The 21,663-nt window shown below is 35.6% G+C and overlaps 1 protein-coding gene across 6 annotated transcripts in view; it reads right to left on the reverse strand.

Annotated features, from left to right (window-relative positions):
• Positions 1–6,801: 6,801 nt before the first annotated feature.
• The window catches only part of CFAP54 (cilia and flagella associated protein 54), a 105,749-nt gene continuing 90,887 nt past the window's right edge, over positions 6,802–21,663 (reverse strand). For 3 of the 6 annotated variants that reach the window (XM_064655396.1, XM_064655399.1, XM_064655395.1), the window contains 9 exons: positions 20,833–20,925; positions 20,162–20,303; positions 17,900–18,100; positions 16,483–16,691; positions 13,319–13,501; positions 11,838–11,944; positions 10,851–11,040; positions 9,433–9,510; positions 6,802–6,944 (listed from right to left, as the gene is read on the reverse strand). In XM_064655396.1, the coding sequence (XP_064511466.1) occupies positions 6,825–6,944; positions 9,433–9,510; positions 10,851–11,040; positions 11,838–11,944; positions 13,319–13,501; positions 16,483–16,691; positions 17,900–18,100; positions 20,162–20,303; positions 20,833–20,925 (1,323 nt within the window). In that variant the 3' untranslated portion in view covers positions 6,802–6,824. The remainder of the gene's footprint in view (positions 6,945–9,432; positions 9,511–10,850; positions 11,041–11,837; positions 11,945–13,318; positions 13,502–16,482; positions 16,692–17,899; positions 18,101–20,161; positions 20,304–20,832; positions 20,926–21,663) is intronic. The other 3 variants (XM_064655400.1, XM_064655397.1, XM_064655398.1) reach the window with 2 other exon arrangements.

Genomic DNA, 21,663 nt, shown 5'->3' on the forward strand with positions numbered 1-21,663 from the left:
GCGCCGCCCGCGCGCTCCGGGCCGGCTCCGCGCGCCGCTCCCAGTCAACATATCCCGTCCCGGCAGCCCCCGCGCGCCGCGCGTGCCGTACGGCGGCCCGGAGGGACCGAGCGGGGACCCCGCGCCGGGAAGGGCCGGGGTGCGCCGGGAGCTGGGATGGGTCACTGAGCCTGGCGGGGGAGATGGGGTCACTTCGGAGGGGTGAGGGGGCGCTGAGCCCCTCCCGGGGGACTGCTAAAGGAAGGTGGCGCCGGCCACGTCTTGGCAATAAACGCGCCACGGGTGGGTTTGAGGGGCACCACATCCGGCATCGGTCAGTGCTCACAGCCGGCACGGGCCGTGCACCGGGGATGCCGCGACATCGCGGAGTCAGGTCGAAATAAATGACAGCAGTTCACACATTGCCAACAGAGAGTTTCCCGATCTGAACCCATTAAGTCAGATTTTAATTACAGACTTTGCGTTAAGAACATACCTATTTGTAACATACCCTGTTACACCCTTTGAGTTAATTCCAATAACATCAAGCAACAGTGGATTGCTACGTCTGTTTCCTCGTTGGAATATAGCTGTTACTCTGGCCGTGCTGAATTTTACAGATGGAGAGACTTTTCTGTTATTTTCATCTGGTAAAATAAAAGCTAGAACTCCGTTTAAGATAACATGTATTTTAACTACCTCTGCTTTCTAAACCTAAGCACAAATTTATTTACTAAAAAATTGTCTTTAAAGGAATATTAGATGTGGAACCTGTAGCAAAATGGTTTCTGTAGAGATGTGGTTTCGAGTGAGTCTTTACCCTGTGTACCCTCAGAACCAGTAAATCTGAAATGCCTGATTTACTTTCTTTTCTGATAGAGTCTTGATTTTCCAGGTTCATTTAATTTCTAGTCTGCATAAGTGAACTCAGAATCAGGGAAAAAGAAATCATGCTCCTGTTATACAAATGCCGTTATTATTATTTCCCTACAGCAATGAGGATCATGTCTTTATTGCATCTATTAATCCTCATTAACCAATCACATTTTATATCACTTTTATATCGTCTGCCTTCTCAGATAGCTGAGTGTTAAGGGATCCACAGCATTCCTACAAGTCTTCTACCCTCACTCTGTTGTCCTAATTTGCTTTTAAACCTGTCATGTTTCACTTCTGAGGCCAATATTCCTTATTCTGTTCTAGCTTCAATACAGAGAATCTAAAGCCTTTTCTTTCCCACCACCATATCCTCTGGCTTATTTTCTTTATCTCCTCACTGTGGAGCATAACTCTTTACAGACAGGTAGCTGAGTACCTGCTTTCCAAGACTTGAAGGCTTGAAGTTGAACAATTTGAGATTTTGGGGGTTTTAAGTAAACATGATCAGCATGATCAGCCCCTCAATTAAATTAGTTTTTCCTGCTGGTAGGACCTTTGCTGGCATTTTTGTATGCCAGTGACTGTGCTGTGTTTCTTCTTGATATTTGTAAGAAACCACTAGGACATCTTTGGGGAGGGGACCGCGGCAAGAAGCCCAAATCTTAGAGCAGAGTGGTGCTGTCGCTGAATGGGCCACCTGTGCAAGGCAGAGCATTCCCAGCAATTGTGCAAGGCTGTAAAAGACACTCCCCGAGAAAGTTCCCTCACACCTGAGACAGACAGACCTGGTTTGGAGGGAACTTACCTTGCAGGTGGAAGGGGAAATCCTCTTCAAGGAGCTTTCCAAATGAGGAGAACTGGCCCATCTCTGGGAATCTCAGCCACATACACAGTCTTTGACTAATGATTTTGTACAGCACTCCAAAAGGAAGTAACTTCTGTCTTCCAAGTGCAGGTTGCACTCCTTTCATGAAGCTTTTTGCTGCATGCATGTTCAGATTTTAAAACACATAAAAGGTCCAATCAATTTCCTACCACTGAGAAGAAAAGAGAGCAGTTGCATCACAGCTGACATAATGACACAGTGGAGAAATGCAGTCTGAGCAGGACAGTGCAGGCCTTGAGGAGTGGAGGCTCAGGACAGAGGAGAGGAGTACAGGCATGGGATGAGAAAGGCTGGGGCACATCTCTGGCACTGCAGACCCCACGGCTACAAATTACTCACTTGCAGACCTCATGCTGGACAAAAACAGTTTTCATGTGTAACAAAAAGAAGAAACCCAAGTACCTAACATGTAAAATACCATGTATACTGAATTTAGGTGTAACATGAAACTACAAACCCATGAAGAAAGAGCAAGGTGCGTGTCAAACACATAACACACATCCAAATTGATCCTAGAGCAAGGGAGAAGAAAACATCAACATTGTATTCTTCCTGGCCCGACTCCAGATGTGATGGAGTCACTTCCTAACAGCTCCTCACACACACACACCCCATCGTGAAACCACTGACCTCCAGACCCAGGGAAGCAGTGGAAGTGTAAGCAATACACAGGTGAGGAGGAGTAAAAATAGTAGCAGTTTATATAATAATTTTAACTATTGTTATTGTTAATATTATTTTTATTATTATTAAAACTTTTTCTGCACAGAAGTATTATTTCTTTTCCTATAATAATTAGATCCGGATTAAAAATGATTCTTGGATTAGGCTTAGATTTCAGTTATACATTTTTGGCTTTAAACATACATTGGTTTCCTCGTTGCCCATGAACAAGGTTTTCATTGTAGCAGCAGTGACAAACTGTAGGTTCTGAATGATGAGCTGTAGAGTTCCTTGGCAATAAGACCAGTCAGGACAGTGGAGAAAAAAACCCCTGGATTTCTTTAAAATTACTCTTTTAAGCAGTTTTGAAACAGTTGGTATTACTCCACTTGGTACTGGAATTCTAAGAATGTAACAGAGCTAATTAACACAATGCACATTGTATGATGATAAAATGTATTCAGTAATTTCATAGGACAGACACACTAATGACTGTTACCAATAGCTCTGCCATATACTAGCTATCTGATGCCAGCATCCATGGGGAATGAAGCATGATGGCCAAGAAGCAAAGAGTTTTGACTAGGACATTGAAATTTTTTGATGGCTGCTGAAATGTTCTTTTCAACTCTGGATGTCTGGCCAGGAGTAGGTGCCCTGTAGGTGCCCTGTGTCTTCACAGAGCTTCACCCTCCACACAGGACTATAGTGCCAGGTCCATCACCATGTGATGATTCCTTTTGTAGCATATTCTGGTTTCTCACTTTGTGACACTGAGATTTTTGGTGTAATTTGCTTCAACTTCATTGCACATTAAGTAGAATCCTAAATCATGCTGACATGGAAGACAAATGAGAATAATTCTAATTATCTCTGAGGTTTCAAAGTAGAAAATTAAATTGCAGTGGTAAATATTTGACTTCAGCACTTGCCTGTGGACCCTTTCACCCACTCTATTTTAAAGATTAACCTATGCTTCATATTTTCACTTTTCTCATTTGATGATGTACTCAGTATCTTTTAACTCAAAGAAATCTTTGGCAAGCATAAATGGCTCTCTCTGCTGGCTTAATTAGTTCAGCATATTAGCTTGTAATTCCAACAATTAACTCTAGTTCCATCATTACTCTTTTTAAGAATCTTTCTTCTTGGATTTCATTGAAAATGGATTTGGAAACAAATGACTATGCCTTTTACAGTGCGTCTCAATTGAATAATAGCATAAATTCCCTTTCTCTTTCATTCAAGAATCTGAAAATATTTTCCAAATGTTGATGCAGAAAACTTCAAATCCCTCGCTGATGAGGGGATTACTGTTATCTTCAAATAAAGAAACTGAGGCATAGTGAGGCTAATTACTACAATTATTTTCTTAGATTGATGTCATCAAAAAATTAGATAAAAACTTTGGCCAACAAATAATGAGTGTGAATTGGAGCTATAGTGGAATTTAAAAACCAGTCACATACAACTGAATAAATCTGTGTGAAATTACTCATTTCCACATCATAAAATTAATTTAGGCAGACATAATTTCAAGTTGCTATATATTTTTAGGCATGAAACAAATCTTGTGAATGCCTTGAATATACAACTCTATTTCAAGGGAGCAATGTAACTTAAAACTATATTGAAACAGTATTTGAAAACTGAAATATTTCAAAATCCATTCAGACCTTTCAATGTTAAGCTCCCTGTTCAATTTCAATTTAAGACCTAACATGTTCTTGATCATGCAATTATTAATTACAGGACCAGAAGCTGGTTTTGTTCACAGAATGCTTCATTCAGTTCACAGAACAGAAAATACCGAATTAATTTAAAAAACCCGAACACCTCTTTTTACTGTTCTTTAGTTCTGTATAGGTCCTTCTTGTCCCTAACCCAGGGGCTGTGCCAAAGATAAAATGTCATTCAATTCAGAATCTTTCAATCTGCCCCCACAGTGCTCTTTACTCTCTCTTTCCTTGCCCTGTCCCACAACTTAGCAGATGGGGAAGCACTATCCAGTCCTTTCACAGGTGTAGAATGGAGAAATATTTCAGTTAAAATTTGAAAAGAATTGGTAAAATGCCAGTGGTTCAAAGCTGCCCATGTGGTAAGTAGCCCTTCAGCATTGTTGTACAGGGCAGATCATAGAGCAGACCTTCCCACAGCAGGAGGGACATCCCTTACACAGTGAAATCAAAGAAGGTGCCTTTCCTCTCTTCCTTTTTTATTTTGGAGACAGTGACACAGACAAGTATTCTGTGGAAATTGAGAATGGTGCTGACACAAATTTATTCTGGTTTCACATATTGAAAGCTTTAGTCTGCATTCATTGCTAAGGAAAAAAAACCACCCAAAATACTGTAATGCATAAAACAAGAAGCAATTTACTTTGAAATTAACTTTATACTTTTATTCTGTGCAATTACTGGAGATGTTTAGATATGAGCTTCCTCCCTTACAAGCAGATATTAACTAAAGAGTTTAATTATATGCTAAAAGAAAAATGTTTTCTCCAATATTTTCTTCTGAAAGCAGCATTGAATACTTTATCCTGTGTTTATGAGAATAAAATCTGCTGCTATGGTTACAGTGAGGTCAGTGTTTCAACATTATTATTTTATTGTGCTGTGTTAAAGGAGATGGTAGAAAAATATTTTTCTTTCAACAAAAATATCTTAGAAAATATAATGTATTTTAAATGAATACATAAAGCCTTTTATTTAATATTTCTGTTTCAAGCGTAGGAATTATAACAAGGTCCAGGTAGGCAGCATGAAAAAACACCTTGTCTGTAATAGAATTTTACTTCCATTTTCATCTGATGCTATAGTGTGTTTTACAAATATTAATTGAGCTGCACAAAAGTTTTATGATAATCCTCAAGGTGACCCCGAAGAGAAAAAGAAAGATTTATACTTTTTACAAGGAAAGACTGAACAGCTTTTTTAAAAAAAAAAAGAGAAAAATGAGTAATGTCAATTTTTATCTTTCTTGCTTTTTGAAGCACTGGAGAACAATAAACTCTTTTAATGAAAGAATAATGCTAAGGAGCATCTCCTCCAAACTGGCTGTTAGGCAGTTGAGTTAAATAATCATACTAACTCAGTTTTAAAATTGTCTTGCAAAAATACCTTCCCTATCAATTACTCAGTTTTTGCTTTCTCTTTATCATTGTATCATAATCCTTCTAACTTTCCTACTACCTACAGCATTCCAGAAAATACGACACAAAAAATAGCACAACTTTTAAAAGCTACATGTAACACAAATACATCCAGTCTTCTTTCTTTTATAGGAATAGAGAAAAATAGCAGAAAACCTCACCCTACTTTTTCCTGTACTGATCACACTGAAGATACTCATCATGCTGAATCTTACCTCTCTCTCCCTCTCTCTCCCTCAAAGAAACTTCACTCAACCAGGTAATATTTTTCTGAAAAGTACAAGCCAAGGTAAATCCGCAATTTCCAAATAGCTCAAAATAGTTTATTGTTTTATCATTGGGCTACAATACAGGGAGAGCCTGACTGAAGTAAAAGGGACTGGCATTTTTCACAGAAAATGAACCCAGGAATGGTAAACTGTTAGTCCTGAATTTTCATGGCAGCACTGAAGCATAGCTAGTGATAGAACAAGTCTCACAGGTCTTCTGCCCAAATGTCCTGGGTTTTTTGCTGTTTGTTGCAAGCAAATCAGTGTAACTAGTGAAGGAGTGCCTGGCCTTGAGATTTGAGCAAAACCAAAGGGCCATGGGCACTCTCTTGTGTGCATTGGTCAATTAACTCACTTTTTCATGTCAGGTTCTCCATCTCTAACACTGGACAAGCATATTGCCTCAGGTGGCTGTTGTTACGATTCATTTGTGTTTCTTCAGCCCTTTAAAATAATATTTACAGCAACATACATAGAGGTTTAATTAGCTTTTTAGAATTATATAAAAAATGTTCTATATTGTACCATTTTATTCTTTGTACTGGCTTGGGGTGGTTAGCTTATTTGTTGTGAGTTTTTTGTTTTGGTTGTTGTGTTTCGTTTTGTTTTCCAAAAAATGCTTTGAAATTATAAAGACATCTGAATGACCACTTGCACCCTCAACAACCTGAAATGCTAATTTCCAAATAGATATATAAAAGAACAAACCCAGTTTCTGTTACCAGGCACTAGAAGGCTACAGACCTATTCAGCTTTTCTAAACAATAAGAAATTATTGAAAAGCTAAAAAATCCTCTTATTAAGAAACTACTTTTTAAACACCTAATTTTCAAAACTATTTAGGTTTAAATATTTAAAAATAAGAGAAAAATAAAAATTATAAAACACATCAGGAGCCAAATCCTGATGTGATTAATAAAGCTATTTCTCTAACATTAGAAATTAAGCCTACATCTATAGCACTCAGCAAATTATTGTTACTGCAAATGAGAATTTAGTGAAGCAGAGAAATAATCCAATTGAAAAGATTTTCTTCAGTTATTATACATCCATTGGCAGGATCAAACATATCTTCCAAACTTGCTATTGATTGCAAAGTAACATCAAATGGGATCTGGGAAAAAAAAAGGAAAAACTACCAAATTAATAACTTTATTAAGTTTAGAGGTACCAAAAAATACAAATAGCTCCACATTAAAGCCAGATTTCTGACCCACAATCAATAAATAAGTTAGAAATACTTATTGCCTCAGTATAAACTAGTGGTTAATGACATCTCTTGCAGGAAACTAGTAAAAGAGGATTCAAGGGAGAAAATTTCTGTGAACAGTCTTGCTCACAAAGTTTATCTTGATCACCTGTAGGGAAAGTGAAGATATCAGACAAGAGCAGCAAGAATGATTAGTAATTTGGAAGGCTTTTCCTAAAATGAGAAGCTGAAAGAGTTGCGCTAACTGTAAAAGGTGAAACAGAGGGCAATGAAAAACTGGTTTGTGCGTCCATTGAACATGGAGAACTATTTAGCTGTTTTAGATATCAATAGAAAAACAATTAAAGGAAGATAACTTGGAGTAGGCTACCTAGGGAGGTTAATTTTTAATGAAATTCTTTTATTTATAAATTTACTTTTAACATTTAAGATTGCAATTTCCAAATACTATACTTTGTCTCCCTCAAGGACATAGCTATTCATTAAATAGCATTGAAAACAAGCAGGCTGATCAATTTTTATTCTTAAAACAGTTTTGTCATTTTAAATGAATAATTCAATAAAAATGCACTTTTTCCATTTATAAATATAATCCAGGGCTGAATCAAAAGCACCATAAGACACAAGAACAGAAATAAAAGAATCAAAGAAGAGAAGGTGAAACATGACAGGAGTTAAAGTGTGACAGCTCAGACAGTAAGAAAACAAATACCACAAATTAGAACTGACTTTCCAATTAATTCACCAAAAGATGAGCAACAAAAAACTATGTGGTGGGAGAATGGTGTAAAACTACATATAAGCAATGTATCTGCTGCCTTCTCCTGAATGCTTGAAAACAAAGGGAATGTACTGATCCATGGTATACTTAGTCCCACTCTGAGCTTTCTGTCTCTAGCTGAGGTAATGCCTGCATACAACTTCTCTGAAAGTTTGGAAATACTACTTTGAAGTATGCTATACATAATGAAGGGCTGAACAGCCTACAGGTTCCATTGACTTCAGGGAAGAATGAAGATACTCAGCATCTTGAAGGATTAGGCTTCAGCTGCTCAACCAAAACTGCCATATTTAAAAGCATCTCAGTTTGAAGTCTTTATTTGAAACTTTGTGATGAAAAGCCCATTGTTCCACCTATTGAAACATTTTAGCTTGGGGAATTTAGCGAGAATAAAACAGAGCAGTAAACAGCACATTCTTGCTGGAAGAACACCACTAAATCTGCTCCCTCATTTCCATCATAGACCCACAAATAGAAGCAGGCAAAGTCAAAGGAACTCACAAGAATTTAAAACAGTTCCAGGAGGTTTCCATGATTCTATGAAAGCTTGGCTGTATCTTTCCCTAGGTATCTGTCAACTCTCTCTACCATGGATGATATTTCAGTGGGACTCTGAAAAGTGCAGCTTTGCAGAATGAATGTGTGTGTATCCTGATGCATTGATAAAGCCAGACTGAGTGATATGAAGGTCTGAGAGTCATTTGAGAGAGAACTTTGGGAGGGGTAACAAGGGGTGGCAAGAATGGTGCAGTATGTATAGAAGGGAAGTATGGACTCTTAGGTACTGGACTGCAGGACACACAGCACAGCCTTACAGACTCTCTCTTCTGCAATAGGCTACAAGCCCAACTGGTCTCCCATAAAACTCAGGGTCTTCTTCTGGTAGGAAGAACTACCTGGCTGGAAGTCTACAGTGGATGCCTTATCATTATCATTCCATTGTGAACAATTAAAGGTAAGATATTTGAGGATTAGTTGAAGGAGTGATATGTTACGGTGAATTCCAAAATCTTCCTTGGAGTCCCTTGAGGCCTGGCAGCTGTGGTGCTTTCCTGATCTCCCTACGGTGGCTGAGAACACTGAACCACACTGCTGCTCGCTACGGGCCAGTTCCCATAATCACCTCTGGGATACTGACTACAGCTGGGTAACAAAATGAATGCAACAGGCTGGACAAAAAAATAGCATGCTAGCTCTCAGAACATGTCATGGGCAAGGCAGAGAAAGCTAAAGAAAATAGAATGAAAGCCTGAATAACTGCAAAAATGTAAGGATGGAAGGAAATTGATTTGGCAATTGCATCATGGAAATTCACTGGAGTCTGTGTAAACAATGACCAGAGAATGGTGGACAACCTATGTTAAACATTGTAAGCAAGATTCACTTTTAATACATTTTTGTATGGATGAAAAGGTGATTCTAATGAACAGTGAAGATATTCATAGTTTGTAATCATGCACATTTGTATTTAAAAATAAAACCCAAACGAAAGCCCAAAAATGTATGAGAAAAAATGGGAGGATACTTAGGGGTATAATTCATGTTCCGGTTTAACTAAACAATTATTTTATTGTAGAGAACAGATTTTTACTCTTAATAAGAACAGCATACCTCAGTTAATGGTGAGGACACGGCTGGAACAACAGACAGCAATGCTCTGACTTCAGATAAACACCTTTTAGCCATTTCCTAATGGTATAAAATAAGAAAAAAACTAATGCTGTACTATCAGTCTCCTCCAATAAGCTAACAGATGGCTCAGCCTTACAAAATTTTTCAGAACATTAAAGTTTTAGGTTATTCTAATTGAATTCACAGCAAAATAAACTTTAGCTGATGAATACAAATTTTCTGCAACACAAATAGTTGTGTTTGCTGCACAAACACAAGTGCCCAAACTTTGTAGTTTCTACTGAGGCAAAATTGCCCCTGGTTCAGGTTTTAAATCCAGTGACTGAGCATACTTTTGCTATGTGTTTACTGAAGACATTATAAACAAACACCTTGACAAGAATATATTTATATATGTATAATGCATGACATGTTAATCTTATTAGTATTCTAAATATTGTTTTTCCAATTACTGACATATATTAATGAAAGTTTGAGCAAACCCCTTCAGGTAATCAGAAACACCCACTAAAGGACAGCTCTGTCTACCCTCCTGAGAACTATGATTGGCCAAAATACCATTTGTTCTCCAAGCTGGGCAAAATACAGCCTCATAATAATGGTACAGTGCACAACTGTCACTGTTTCACAGCATCCATCACACAAAGTGACAGCCTCTACATCATTAATCATTTCATATAATAGATATAAAGAGAATCCTGTCACATGATAAATGTCTCCCACTTTGAAAATAAACGTCTATTTTGCCTTGGCATTTATCAAGCAGCAGTTATGCTGTGGCAACATTCTATTCCAATGACATTATCTCAAACAGACCATATGGAAAATTCTGAAATTACCTTTCTTGTGTGTGTATGTGGGGAGAGTTATTTGCTTATGACCATATTAAGCTTTGGTAATAAAAAGAAAAGAGGAAGGTGGCATAGAGAAAATGAAAATAAATTCACTGTCAGTTTTAATCCTCTCTTAATAACATTATTAGAAGGTTCTTATTTCAGAAACCACCACTGCCCGTTTTGCATTGAAGATATTTAATTGATTTTTAAAAAGCACTTTTAGGTTGATCACCTTGCTGATTTAACACAGAGCCAAGCCTTTTCTGATGTAGATTACTATAAATTAGGCACCAGTTTCCAAATCTATGTACCTGAAGATATAGCCTTTATTTTCAAGTGAAAGGTGAGAAAATGCTGGTTTTTTTGTAAAGTGACAAGCAATATATAAGGAAGACAGAAAGTTAAATATTAAATTAAGAATGAAAGTATTTCAACACTTCTTGAAAGGGGTGAGTGAAACTTAATGTCTGTCTTTATGCCTGCCTTCCAAGTTACCTGTCATTTATTTCCCCAAAACAGACATTTTAAATAAAGCAAGAAATATTTAAGAGCAGAACTTACTTCTGTTTTTTCATCAAGATGCACTTTTGCAACACTCATTTGGGGGGTTTTTGAAGGACTTATCTTCAAAGTTTCACTCTGTTCAAGAAAACCTGTAAATTCTAAAGCTGACGACAAACTTTTAGAACTTTGCATCAGTATTTCAACTTGCTCCTTCAGATTAGACAGTTTCTTCCTTAAAGAAATAATTCTGAAAGAAAATAAGGTTTTTTCGTTATTGCTGTTATAAAACAACAATATTTGTTGTTTTCAGTTTATAATTAAGCTGACCTTGCTTTTATCACATATTGATTAGGTTCTACATTTTCTTTCATTTCAGAACTGATCTCATAATTTTACAAAAATAAGTTTTTCATTAAAGAAAGTGGAGATATGGAATGCATTAGCTTTTTACATTAAAAATTATAAGAAGTATTATTTTAGGAACACCTAAGAAGCTTTTTTCATCCAACCAGTACAAGAGCGGCAGAGGCTGCAACTCTTCTTGGCCTGTTATTTCTTCTCTTCCACCTGCTCAGTAGTCCCAAAAATTTTGAGGCTAGATGAATGACAAGGAAGAAGTAATGAAAAATGCCACATGAAGTAAAATTAAGGGCTGCATCTGGGGCTACAACTGAGAAAAATTGTTGCACGCTCAGAGTTGTAATATGAGGTGGAGAAACTACTTGATCCAGTGAGAGAGTGAGAATAAGTGCTGGGACTGCTTCTTAGATCTGCTATGTTGCTATTCTAGTGTATATAATTAGCACGTATTACTCAGTTCTTTAAGAATCAAAACTAACATGCTAATGCATTGAAAAAGCATTTGTTTGGATGGGTTTAACACTTTATACAACCTCTTACAGTTTTTATAGTGAAAAGCAAAAATGTATGCTTTTAAAAATTTATAGCTCTTTGATATTTTGTACTTTATTTTCTCTCATCCTAAATGGCTGACTGATCTATAATACAGCATGAAATAACAGGATAAAGTCAGTGATTATTTACCTAGCCAATGGAATCCACAAGTGGCCTGAAAACACAGACATTGAACTGAAAATCTTGATGTTGCTAATCTTGACAGGCTGTGTATTATAAGCATAAAGCAGCAAAATCTGTAAAAAAGAAGGAATGGCTAAGGTGTCATGCAATATGGTATAGAAGACCTGAGCTATTTCAGTGATACAAGATTATAATTAATATCAAATACAGTGTATCAATGAAATTGTAGATAACTGACCTTTAAAAACAAGGGGAGTGTGACCTCATATGAATTTGTGCTATACTCAGTTTTTATAGGCCTAAAAGCAATATAATTATTAATATAATTTCTGTGGGTTTGAAAATTAGTGATACCCCATAGAGTCATCATCACAATCCCACTGTTGTCGTGGTCAATCAGTCCCACTGACACTCATGTCCAAAGTTCCAACTGAAGTTAGGCTGAACAGAGAGCTTTTACTGAATTTCCAAAGGCCCTGTGTAATTAGCTAAATTCCCTATATGGCCTTGTGCATGGCTGTCATCATACCAGGTTTAAGTCCATGAAGTGTGCATAACTCACCAATCTAATAAAGCTGCATCAGTATAAGAAAATTAAACAGAATGTTCTCATTTTTCACTGCAATAGTTTGCTAGTATGATTGAAAATATGCTTCCTAGTGGTAGCTGAATATTTTGACTATATGGAGAATGCCAAGAGTATGGCATTTGTGTATTAGGTGTTCTGAAGAGTTGTCTCTTGACCTCTACTAACCTGTATGGCCATGCTAAAGTAACCTGCAAAACTATATTAAGAAGTACATTATTTGCATTAACTCCACAGGGCATCTATAGCTTACTAATAGTGTTAAAAGGGTCTAATAGAAATTCAGACACTGATCTGCTATGCAAAAAAGTTTGGAGATCATGGATTTCTATTGCAGAAGCAGAAATTTTACCTACACATTGTTCCCTTGTTTAAAAATAAAACAAATTCCACGTCCTAGTCTCTTGCTTTCCTGCAGCCCTTCTATCTCTTTATCTTTCATGTTTAGTCTGATCCTTTAGGAAAATGAGGTTTACAAAATCCCATTTTCCTTGTATATATATATATATATATATATATATATATATATATATTTCCTTTTCCAACAGCTTCCCATCAAACTATTATTTGACTGTATTGGTCAGCTCTAACCAAACTTAACAGAGTGGGGATCTTAAAGACATCAGGGATCTGCAACAGGCATGAATACAACATGGCCTGGAAGCTCTATATGCTAAACAAAGTATTTTTTTTGGCCTGCCAACAAAAAACTGTCAGGACATTCTGTTTTCCTGCAGAGCAGGTTTGAGGCACAGTAAATATATAGCTCCCTGCTGTCCAGCTTGCCTACCAGGATATGTATAATTCAATTAAAAAGCTGATCAGTCGTAACATAAATATTCATTGGAAATGAGATTTAATTTGTTCCAATACCTAAGGAACTGCTTTGCCCTAGTTATACCTTAGTTTCTGTATCATTTGATGGCTTTGCCATAGAAGAAGTGTACCACTGAATGTTAATTTCCTTATTTGAAGCATTTGCTGCCCTACTCTCAATCTGACTGTCTTCTGCGATGACAGAAACTGGAGAAGCTATCCTCACATGTGACACTTCTGATGTCATTTCTGTAACTTCAAGAGAAATCTGAAACACAAAAATTTAAATTATATTTTCTCTAGTGAAACATGCAAAATCTCTTATAACATAGTATCTTCTAGAATTGGTATGACTTTCACTCCTGCACAAATATATGCTCATTTAGATAAATGGGTGGTTTTAAAAGGTGTCCATTTCACCAAGTTAAGGCTTTTCAAAGCTCACGCAATGAGACATTTCTAAAGGTAATGCAAAGCATCTTTGGGCTGGCTTAGAGAACCCACAGTAATAATGATTGTTGCCTTTGACTTAGAATCATCGTGGCATTATGTTTTTTGCCCAAATCTATTATTTGATATGCTGATCATACAAAATCTGCTGCTGCAAAAGTAATCTGCCAGCTATATATTGGTAATTAAAATAGCATTCTGAATGTTAGAATAATGCTTTATTTATGTTTACCTATCTGTTTTCTCATTATCTGTGCAACTAACAAAGGGTGATACCTGCTGAAAATTCCATCACTTAATTTTTGAGAATTCATTGTATTTACTAAAATACATAGATAACATTAGCAGGCCATTCATCAAATAGTTACTGTTGGCTGTATTTACGAGGGAAGTAATGGAGGAAAACTGTCAACCAACATTCATTCATGAACAAAAGCTTTCTTAAAATTTGTGAAACATTTGATTTAAAGGCTGAACAGCACCACACCATCTCTACTTTTTAGAGTGTTACGCAGCTATGCAAAGACAAAGAACAGCAGCCAAACAATGGCATTTTGTGGGAATATGGAAGCTATTTGAAAAGGTCCTCAGTGTCTCCATCATTGATTCCAAATTGTGGATACTGAAAACAGCTGCCTGGGAAGTTAGTTGTTTTCAAATTTTGAATGTTCATTGCTGGAAAAAAAGGAAGATTTTTACACACTTTATTTTCAGAAGATACAGCTCGTGACCAATATAGGGCAGTAAATGCAAGTGAGCAGAAGATGGATTTTTCACAATAACTTAATCTTACGTCATAAAGCCACTTAACATCCCACATCAAAATTTAGTAGAAGAAGATAAAGCTGAATCCATGTGTGGGAAGTCATGCATTTGAGTATTTACCTATGCCTTCAGTAGGCAGTGATAACTTTGGCCATAACCCATGGTATGCCATGAGATGTGCATGGATGACCCACCTACTACAGCCATCATTTACATAGTTCAGGAATGAAACACCCACTATCCTGCTAGCCTGGAGTGTAAACAAAATTAGGAGAAAACACATATATGGAGGTGGGAACAACCTAATTTATGCTGTGCCCCTGAACTAGACCTCTTAAAATTCCCTTTTATGCTATATATTTCTTTCTAAAATGTGTGCTATGTTTCCTTTTTTGCTGAACTGCATCTTTTGGTTTTTACATCATATTGAATCTTTTTGAGAGAGGATATTACAACTGCTCTTGACAAACTGGAGCGTTGCTGAATTACATACATAAATATTTGTCTGTTCAACTTTCTCAAAAGCCTGAAAACAACGAATTATCTTAGTTAAATGCTTCCAGTCCTACAGACTATCATGGAGTGGAATAAAAAACAGGACAGAGAATTTTAATTAGACTTAATGTAATTTGGATTCTTTGTTCAGCGGACCTGAAAAAAACTTCAAGAATAAAAAAGAGAATTACAAAGACACATGTAAGTGAACATAAAAATCATTCTTTCAAAAACTATATCTTTTTGTGCTGTTAAAAATCCCAGTACTAAATTACATTTTTAAAATAACTTATACAGCCTTCTGAATAGTAAAGGATTCTAAAAATGTTGTGAAAAAATCAATGAAGCTTAGAATTAAAAAAAGTAAGAGCTTTATGCTTGTTAGCTGTCTACAATAGCGAAGCTAACACATGATTATGCAGCTTGCACCCGTCACGAACATGACAGTGAGCTCTGAAGCTTATTATTCCATGACACTGTAATACTAATTATGTCAAAAAAAGAACAGACAGAGTAAAATAATTTTTGATATATGATGGCTGTTATAAATGTCACATACCATATATTTACAATTTATTCAGTGGCACAGTCAGCTCTTTGTTGGGAAATGAGTAATGATATGCTGTCCAACACTGCAGAAAGTTCACCAACTCTAGAAGAGCTATCACAAAAGTATTTTTATTCATTTTTATAAGATACCAAGTTCTCCATCCTGAAGGTTCCCCTGTTTCCATCTAATACTGAACATAATAGGTAAAAAATAAGTCACAGAGAGTGACCTTTCAGTTTAATTTTTTAGTGTTAGGATAATTATTGATGTGAGAAGTGGGATGGAGAAACTTTGAAGACAATTATTTTTACACTGGACAAACTTCATTCAATGTTCAATACATGTGCTATGGCCAGCATAGACTCCAGAATTCCAATTCAGGTTTTATCTGAGTAATATATTCTGAGTTGCCTACCTTTTAAAGCTCAAATAGGTTGTTCACAAGCCAGAGATCTAAAAAGGTTGATTTTCTAGCTGGATGATAGTAAGTGAAAAAAATTGGCACCCAAGGCCTTCAACAAATTTTGAGAAAATATAACATATATTTTTGAAAATCATGTTTTCATTATAGACCAAATTAACAATATAGAGACTTGTACATATAAATTACAAAACAAACATCAGGACATTTTTGGTTTGAAACATGGAGACCTACAAGATTTAAAGCCTTAGTCCTACTGATTAGAGGAGCCAACTTAATTAACTAATAAAAAAATATCTTTTTAAATATCATTCTGCCTAATCTTCTAGGGTCTAAACACACTGGCTGTGGGATCGAGATCATTTTTGCAGGAATGAATAACACATGGATATTTGCATTTGTTAACTAAGTACTTCGCTGCTTGCACAGGATTTTGGTTTTGTACTGATCCTCTGCATAATGAATTTCATTTTTCTCTACTGCTCCCAGAAATACCACCACTGGAACTATCAATTCTGAATGAAATACCAGTATTGTATTTTTGGAACATCAAAAAGAACAGAAGTACCTCTGAAGAATCAGCTGGCCTACTGAGTGGCAATTCTATGTCATGTAGCTCTTCTGGAAAATTTTCAAGACAACATACTGAATATTCAAACAAATTTTCTTTAAGAAAGGAATGCATTTCTGCTATGCGTAGCACAATTCCTGTGTCAGAAACAAAACTAAGGTGTCCAACTCTTGCAGAAAGTGATCCAGGTCCTGAGTTAGGGGCAGCTTTGAAAAGAGATGTTTTTATTACATCATTATTTGCCATTAAAATGTAAAGTTTCTACAGCTAATCTATACTCATAACTTTTGAAAATAAACTATGTAAACAGATTCAATATGAAAGAAATGGATTTCCAACAATTATACTGATTGTCCTTAAATATTACTAGCTTATGCTATTTGTATTGTAATTTTTCACCAGTGATCTGATAATGAAACAAGCTCTGTCTGGACATTACAAAGGAGCATAAAACGGAAGGTGCAATTTTGAAGTACTTAAATTCAGATGTATAAGCACCAGTATGTTCAGAAGGTATCTAAGTACCCACCAGAATAAATGCATATTTATTCAATACAGTCAAAATAAGCTTTAAGGACTTTCAAGACCCCAGTTTAGATAACTAGAGGCTGATCAGCTGAGTTGCTCCCTAGGCAAGCTGAGATATATATGCACATTTTGACACTTTCTGTCCTTACAGTTCCGTGGTGAGCCAGAATATTTTCCCTTCACTTGGTGCTGCAAGTTAAAAACCCATCCCTCTCTAAAATTATTATTTTCACAGTTGCTAGGTTTCTCTCTAAACAGCACCTACATGTACACTCTAATTTTTTTCTCACCTATCAGGTCATCACTTGTATATTCAGAAGCTGGCCATCACATGTAGATGCATAGTATTAGGGCCTTGTAATTAATGGATTCTTAGTTTGTTTGAAAGGTCTTATCTATTACCATCTTCTGTTTATAGCGAAATAACCCAAGTACGTAGATCACATCTGGGGTTTTAGTAAAAACACATTCAGTCATGCTCAGCCTTCCCAGCTACACTAGACTCAGTTCTCAAAAACAGTACCTCAAACTGAACAGATTTATTTCTGATGGGACTTCAGTTTGATGTATCTAGAACTAAAAACAATATCGATTATGAATTTTTTAAAAATGCTTCAGATATAGTAATAAAAATTAAGTTTTGAGGAGGCTTTCCTGGTTTTGTGAAGGCTTATGGATACCTATGTAGAAAAGTAGTAATATCTTCACGTAAAGCACTTGTAATCTGACATAAATCTTGATTTCAGTGAAGATTTTTTTGCAATTAGAGAATTTAAAGGAAATCAAAATTAGGCTATTTCAGATAGCCTTTGAATCTGACTCTGTTGGCCCTCAAGAACAGTATCTCACCAATGGCAGTTTTCTAGAAGAAAGTAAAAATACATACCAAATTGAAGGTTTATATTAGAAAGCCTTTTTAAATAACTGTGGTAGCGAATTAAGTGAACCCATGTTATCGCATCTTTCTTCTCACTGGCCTTGGTGGCAAGACTTTCTGTTCCTTCACTTTCACTCTGCTTGTCTTCTGTGATTTGGTTGTTTTCAGTAGAAGATTCTTTGGGACTTTGAGAGACAACATTGTATCCATCTGCAAATCCAACAAGAATTCAGGAACACACATTAAGTGGTTGGAATTCCAAAGCTATTTCTGCATTGTGTTTGAATTGACCAATCTGTAACTTGTGAACTTGGTTATGTTCTTCATATAAGGAAAATTCTTTCTATTCTGCTTTAATATTAGTGGAAAAATTAAAGAAATTTTTCTCAGATCATGGTCAGGAACCTGACTGGTCCTTGCAAGAAGTTAAAAGGAGTAGACAGCAAGGTGCTTTCTCTCTCTCTGAATTTGCATATAAACCCATTCTTTCTACACACAGTTCAATAAAAGACATTTACAAAATGGAAACAATACAAGGAGTCATCACTCACAACAGTTGAACTTCCTAGTTATACCTGAACTCAGTACACTTACATATTCTGAAATGTTTATTATTAGCTTCAATCCAGTCCCTTTTAGATATTAAGCACATTTTCCACTAAATGTGTTCTTGATTGTGGAATAAAACAAAAAAATAATATTTTCTTTGGGCTACCTTAAAGTCATACTTATGCAAAAAGAGGAAAAAAATACCAGTACAAGTATCACTATATCACTGCTTATATTCAATTTTTTTTTTCACTGTATTAGTACATGGCTCTCTCAAAAGCATACAAAATTCTCCTGCTGTTTCTCACTCCAAACTGAACAAACATTATGTTATAGTAATTCCTAATAGTAAACTTCCAGAAAATAATTATGAGTGCTTGTATAAAATCTGAATGTCTCTATTATTCCTGAAATTTCACTGTCAATTCCAAAAGTTAAAATGGCCACATTGTTTATAAATGAAAACTTAAACAATGTGTTTCACATAGGGTTTTACAGAAAATATTTAGGGTGCTATGCTGATAATTTCCATTTTAATTTACCTTTTTATATTTTAGCCTACTATTGCTTTTCTACATTTTCTATTCTTCTTTGTATTGGCTAACAGACCTATCAGGAGAAACACCTGCTGCATTTGGTAAAAGAAGAATTATCTGTAATTATAAGCAAATAGAGCTACTACAAAACAATCAGATTGATGGGAAGTCTTAGCATACAACACTTGTTTTCATAAACCAATCAAAACACATATGTTTAAACACTGTACAGTAAGCAGACATTGCTCAGCTTTGCCAGCAGCTATCAGGCAGAGAAATTCAGTCTTTGTCAGTCACTTGGAATGATTGAAAATAAGCCACTGAACAAAAATTTTATCAGTTCCTGGTTTAAAAATAAATATGGATATTTTGCCTTAGCATTTATATAACATCTAGCAATCATTATTCCAGTATTCCTAGTTTCACTGTTGGTTTTTTTTTTAAATCAAAAACTTCCATTTCATCATCTCCACTAGCTGAAAAATAAATGCAGAAGTTGGAGATAAACCGGGCAAAGTTCTACCAAGCTAATGGAAGCATCTCTAAATGATAATCCATTGGACTGAAAAGACAGTGAAAATTATACTGACTTTCACTTTTAGAATAGAGTACCCAGGCAGATGACTTTGCAAGAGTTTGGGCTTGTTGGTTTTAGTGGGCTTGGGGTTTTTTTGTGGTGGGATGATGATGCAGGGAGAGACAAGCTATTCAACACCAACATCTCTTTGCAAAATCAAGAGTAAAACTGAAAATCTCCAAGGAAAGCTAATATACCTAGGGAAAAAAAATCAGTTATAAGTCAGTGATTGAAGAGAAAAAGCAATGATGACTGATGGGGGGCCCAAGACTTACTTTAGAAGTCTGGGGAAGTCCTGTAACAAAGGAGCACCCGTTTTTACAAAATTATGGTAGTATGTGCATTCTGTCTTTCTGAGCCACAGTATGCAAACAACAAATTTTTCTTAACATATTGAACACATGCACAGGCTGATATTTGAAGACCCATTAAGTTTCTACTTAATATTTTGTACTGCTATGCAGGATGAGGATTTTGCTTTTACTTTCCAAAATTGATTCATAATTTTTCAAAAATTAAAATTAGATATTAAATGTATTACTAGATTACATGGCATATATAGCTTATTAGTTATTTAATGTTCTGATATTACTAGGTATAAAGGAATACCACATAAGAAATCTCTGTATGAAGAAAGAAGATCCATAGAAGCAAATTCCGGGATTTTCTGTTGCACTTCATCCTTCATGCTGTGTTCTTTAACGCTCTTCATTCCAATTAATAGCTGAGAAGCAAGCACAGCTTCACTGACCTAAGAATAATATTTATTTTATTCAGAACCAGTTCACTATGATATTTATATAGATTTAAAAATATTAGAGTAGCAAAATGATGAAAAAATTAATTATTAAACATACCATATTTTTTAAAGTCAGGAAAATATTTTATTTCTTTTTGACATATGGTACACATTATACTTAAATAAATCATTACTGCTGACAGCCTAATTACTACATAAGTGATTTCAAACCAGATATCCTCATCTGGATGCCACTGGTGTCTACCCACATGTCAAACACATGTGCACACGTACCAGGTCGTGTGCTGTTTTATTTGCACTGAACCCACGTTGAATTAAACAGAGTCAGATCTGTCTAAGAGAGATTAAACATGCTATTCAGACTGTTCCATTTTAATTTCCTCAAATATTACTCATGCCAGAAATTTCAGGAAATCTTAATACTTCTCTTGTTTGTACTGTCATGTTTGCTTGTGTAAGTAGTATAAGATAAAATGTTAAAAAAAACCCCAAAAACTACTCTTCAGAATATTGCACCAACCTTTGTAGCAGCTCTTATTGCAATCCAGGCTTGTCCTTTGTAGACTTCTGATTTCAAAGCCTCCTCAGGCAAAGAGAGTTCTCCAGAAGAGTTCTAAAATTATACACCAGTTCATAATTAGGATTCTAAATATACTATGGTAAAATACATTTTAAACATAGAGAAAAGTCCTCCTACTTAATAATTGTTTTATATGCAAGTTGTAAAAACTGGCATTGATTTCAAATCCATGGATTAATTGCTAAAAATGAAAAAAATTATCCAGAGCATACTAACTGGCTGCTCCTGAAAAAATTTCTCAGAGCAGCTCATACTATGGTCACTACTGCATATATTTTTGCTATCATTTTCCATTTTCTGGAATCTTAATTACCTCTTTTCTCTAATGTTAAACATTTTGCTTTCCATCTATGGCTTCAAGGAATTATAACATGGTTAAAGACACTTATTTTTCTCATGCTGTCATTCATATTTGTATGGAAAAATTGAACTCTGGTGAAGTACAAATATTAGCATTTACAAAACCAAGTTTAAATGTCATGTTTTCTTTGCAAGGTACAAATTAATTCATACATAATGGGAATTGAAAACGTTGGTTCTGTGTCTTCCTATCTTAATATTTTAAATATCATCAGTCATTGCAATAAACATCAGAGATAACATCAAACAAGATTAAATTCTACTATATGATTTCTTTGTGTGATTTTTCTAGGAGGATTTTCAGCATCAATATGATTTATAAGTCACTGCAAGTAATAATATGGCAAGGTGCACAATGTTCTAGCAGAAATATATTTCCTGCTTTGAAGAGGCCACTACTCAAAAGATAGA

The sequence above is a fragment of the Pseudopipra pipra genome, chromosome 5, assembly GCF_036250125.1.
Source record: "Pseudopipra pipra isolate bDixPip1 chromosome 5, bDixPip1.hap1, whole genome shotgun sequence".
NCBI classification, from domain to species: domain Eukaryota; kingdom Metazoa; phylum Chordata; class Aves; order Passeriformes; family Pipridae; genus Pseudopipra; species Pseudopipra pipra.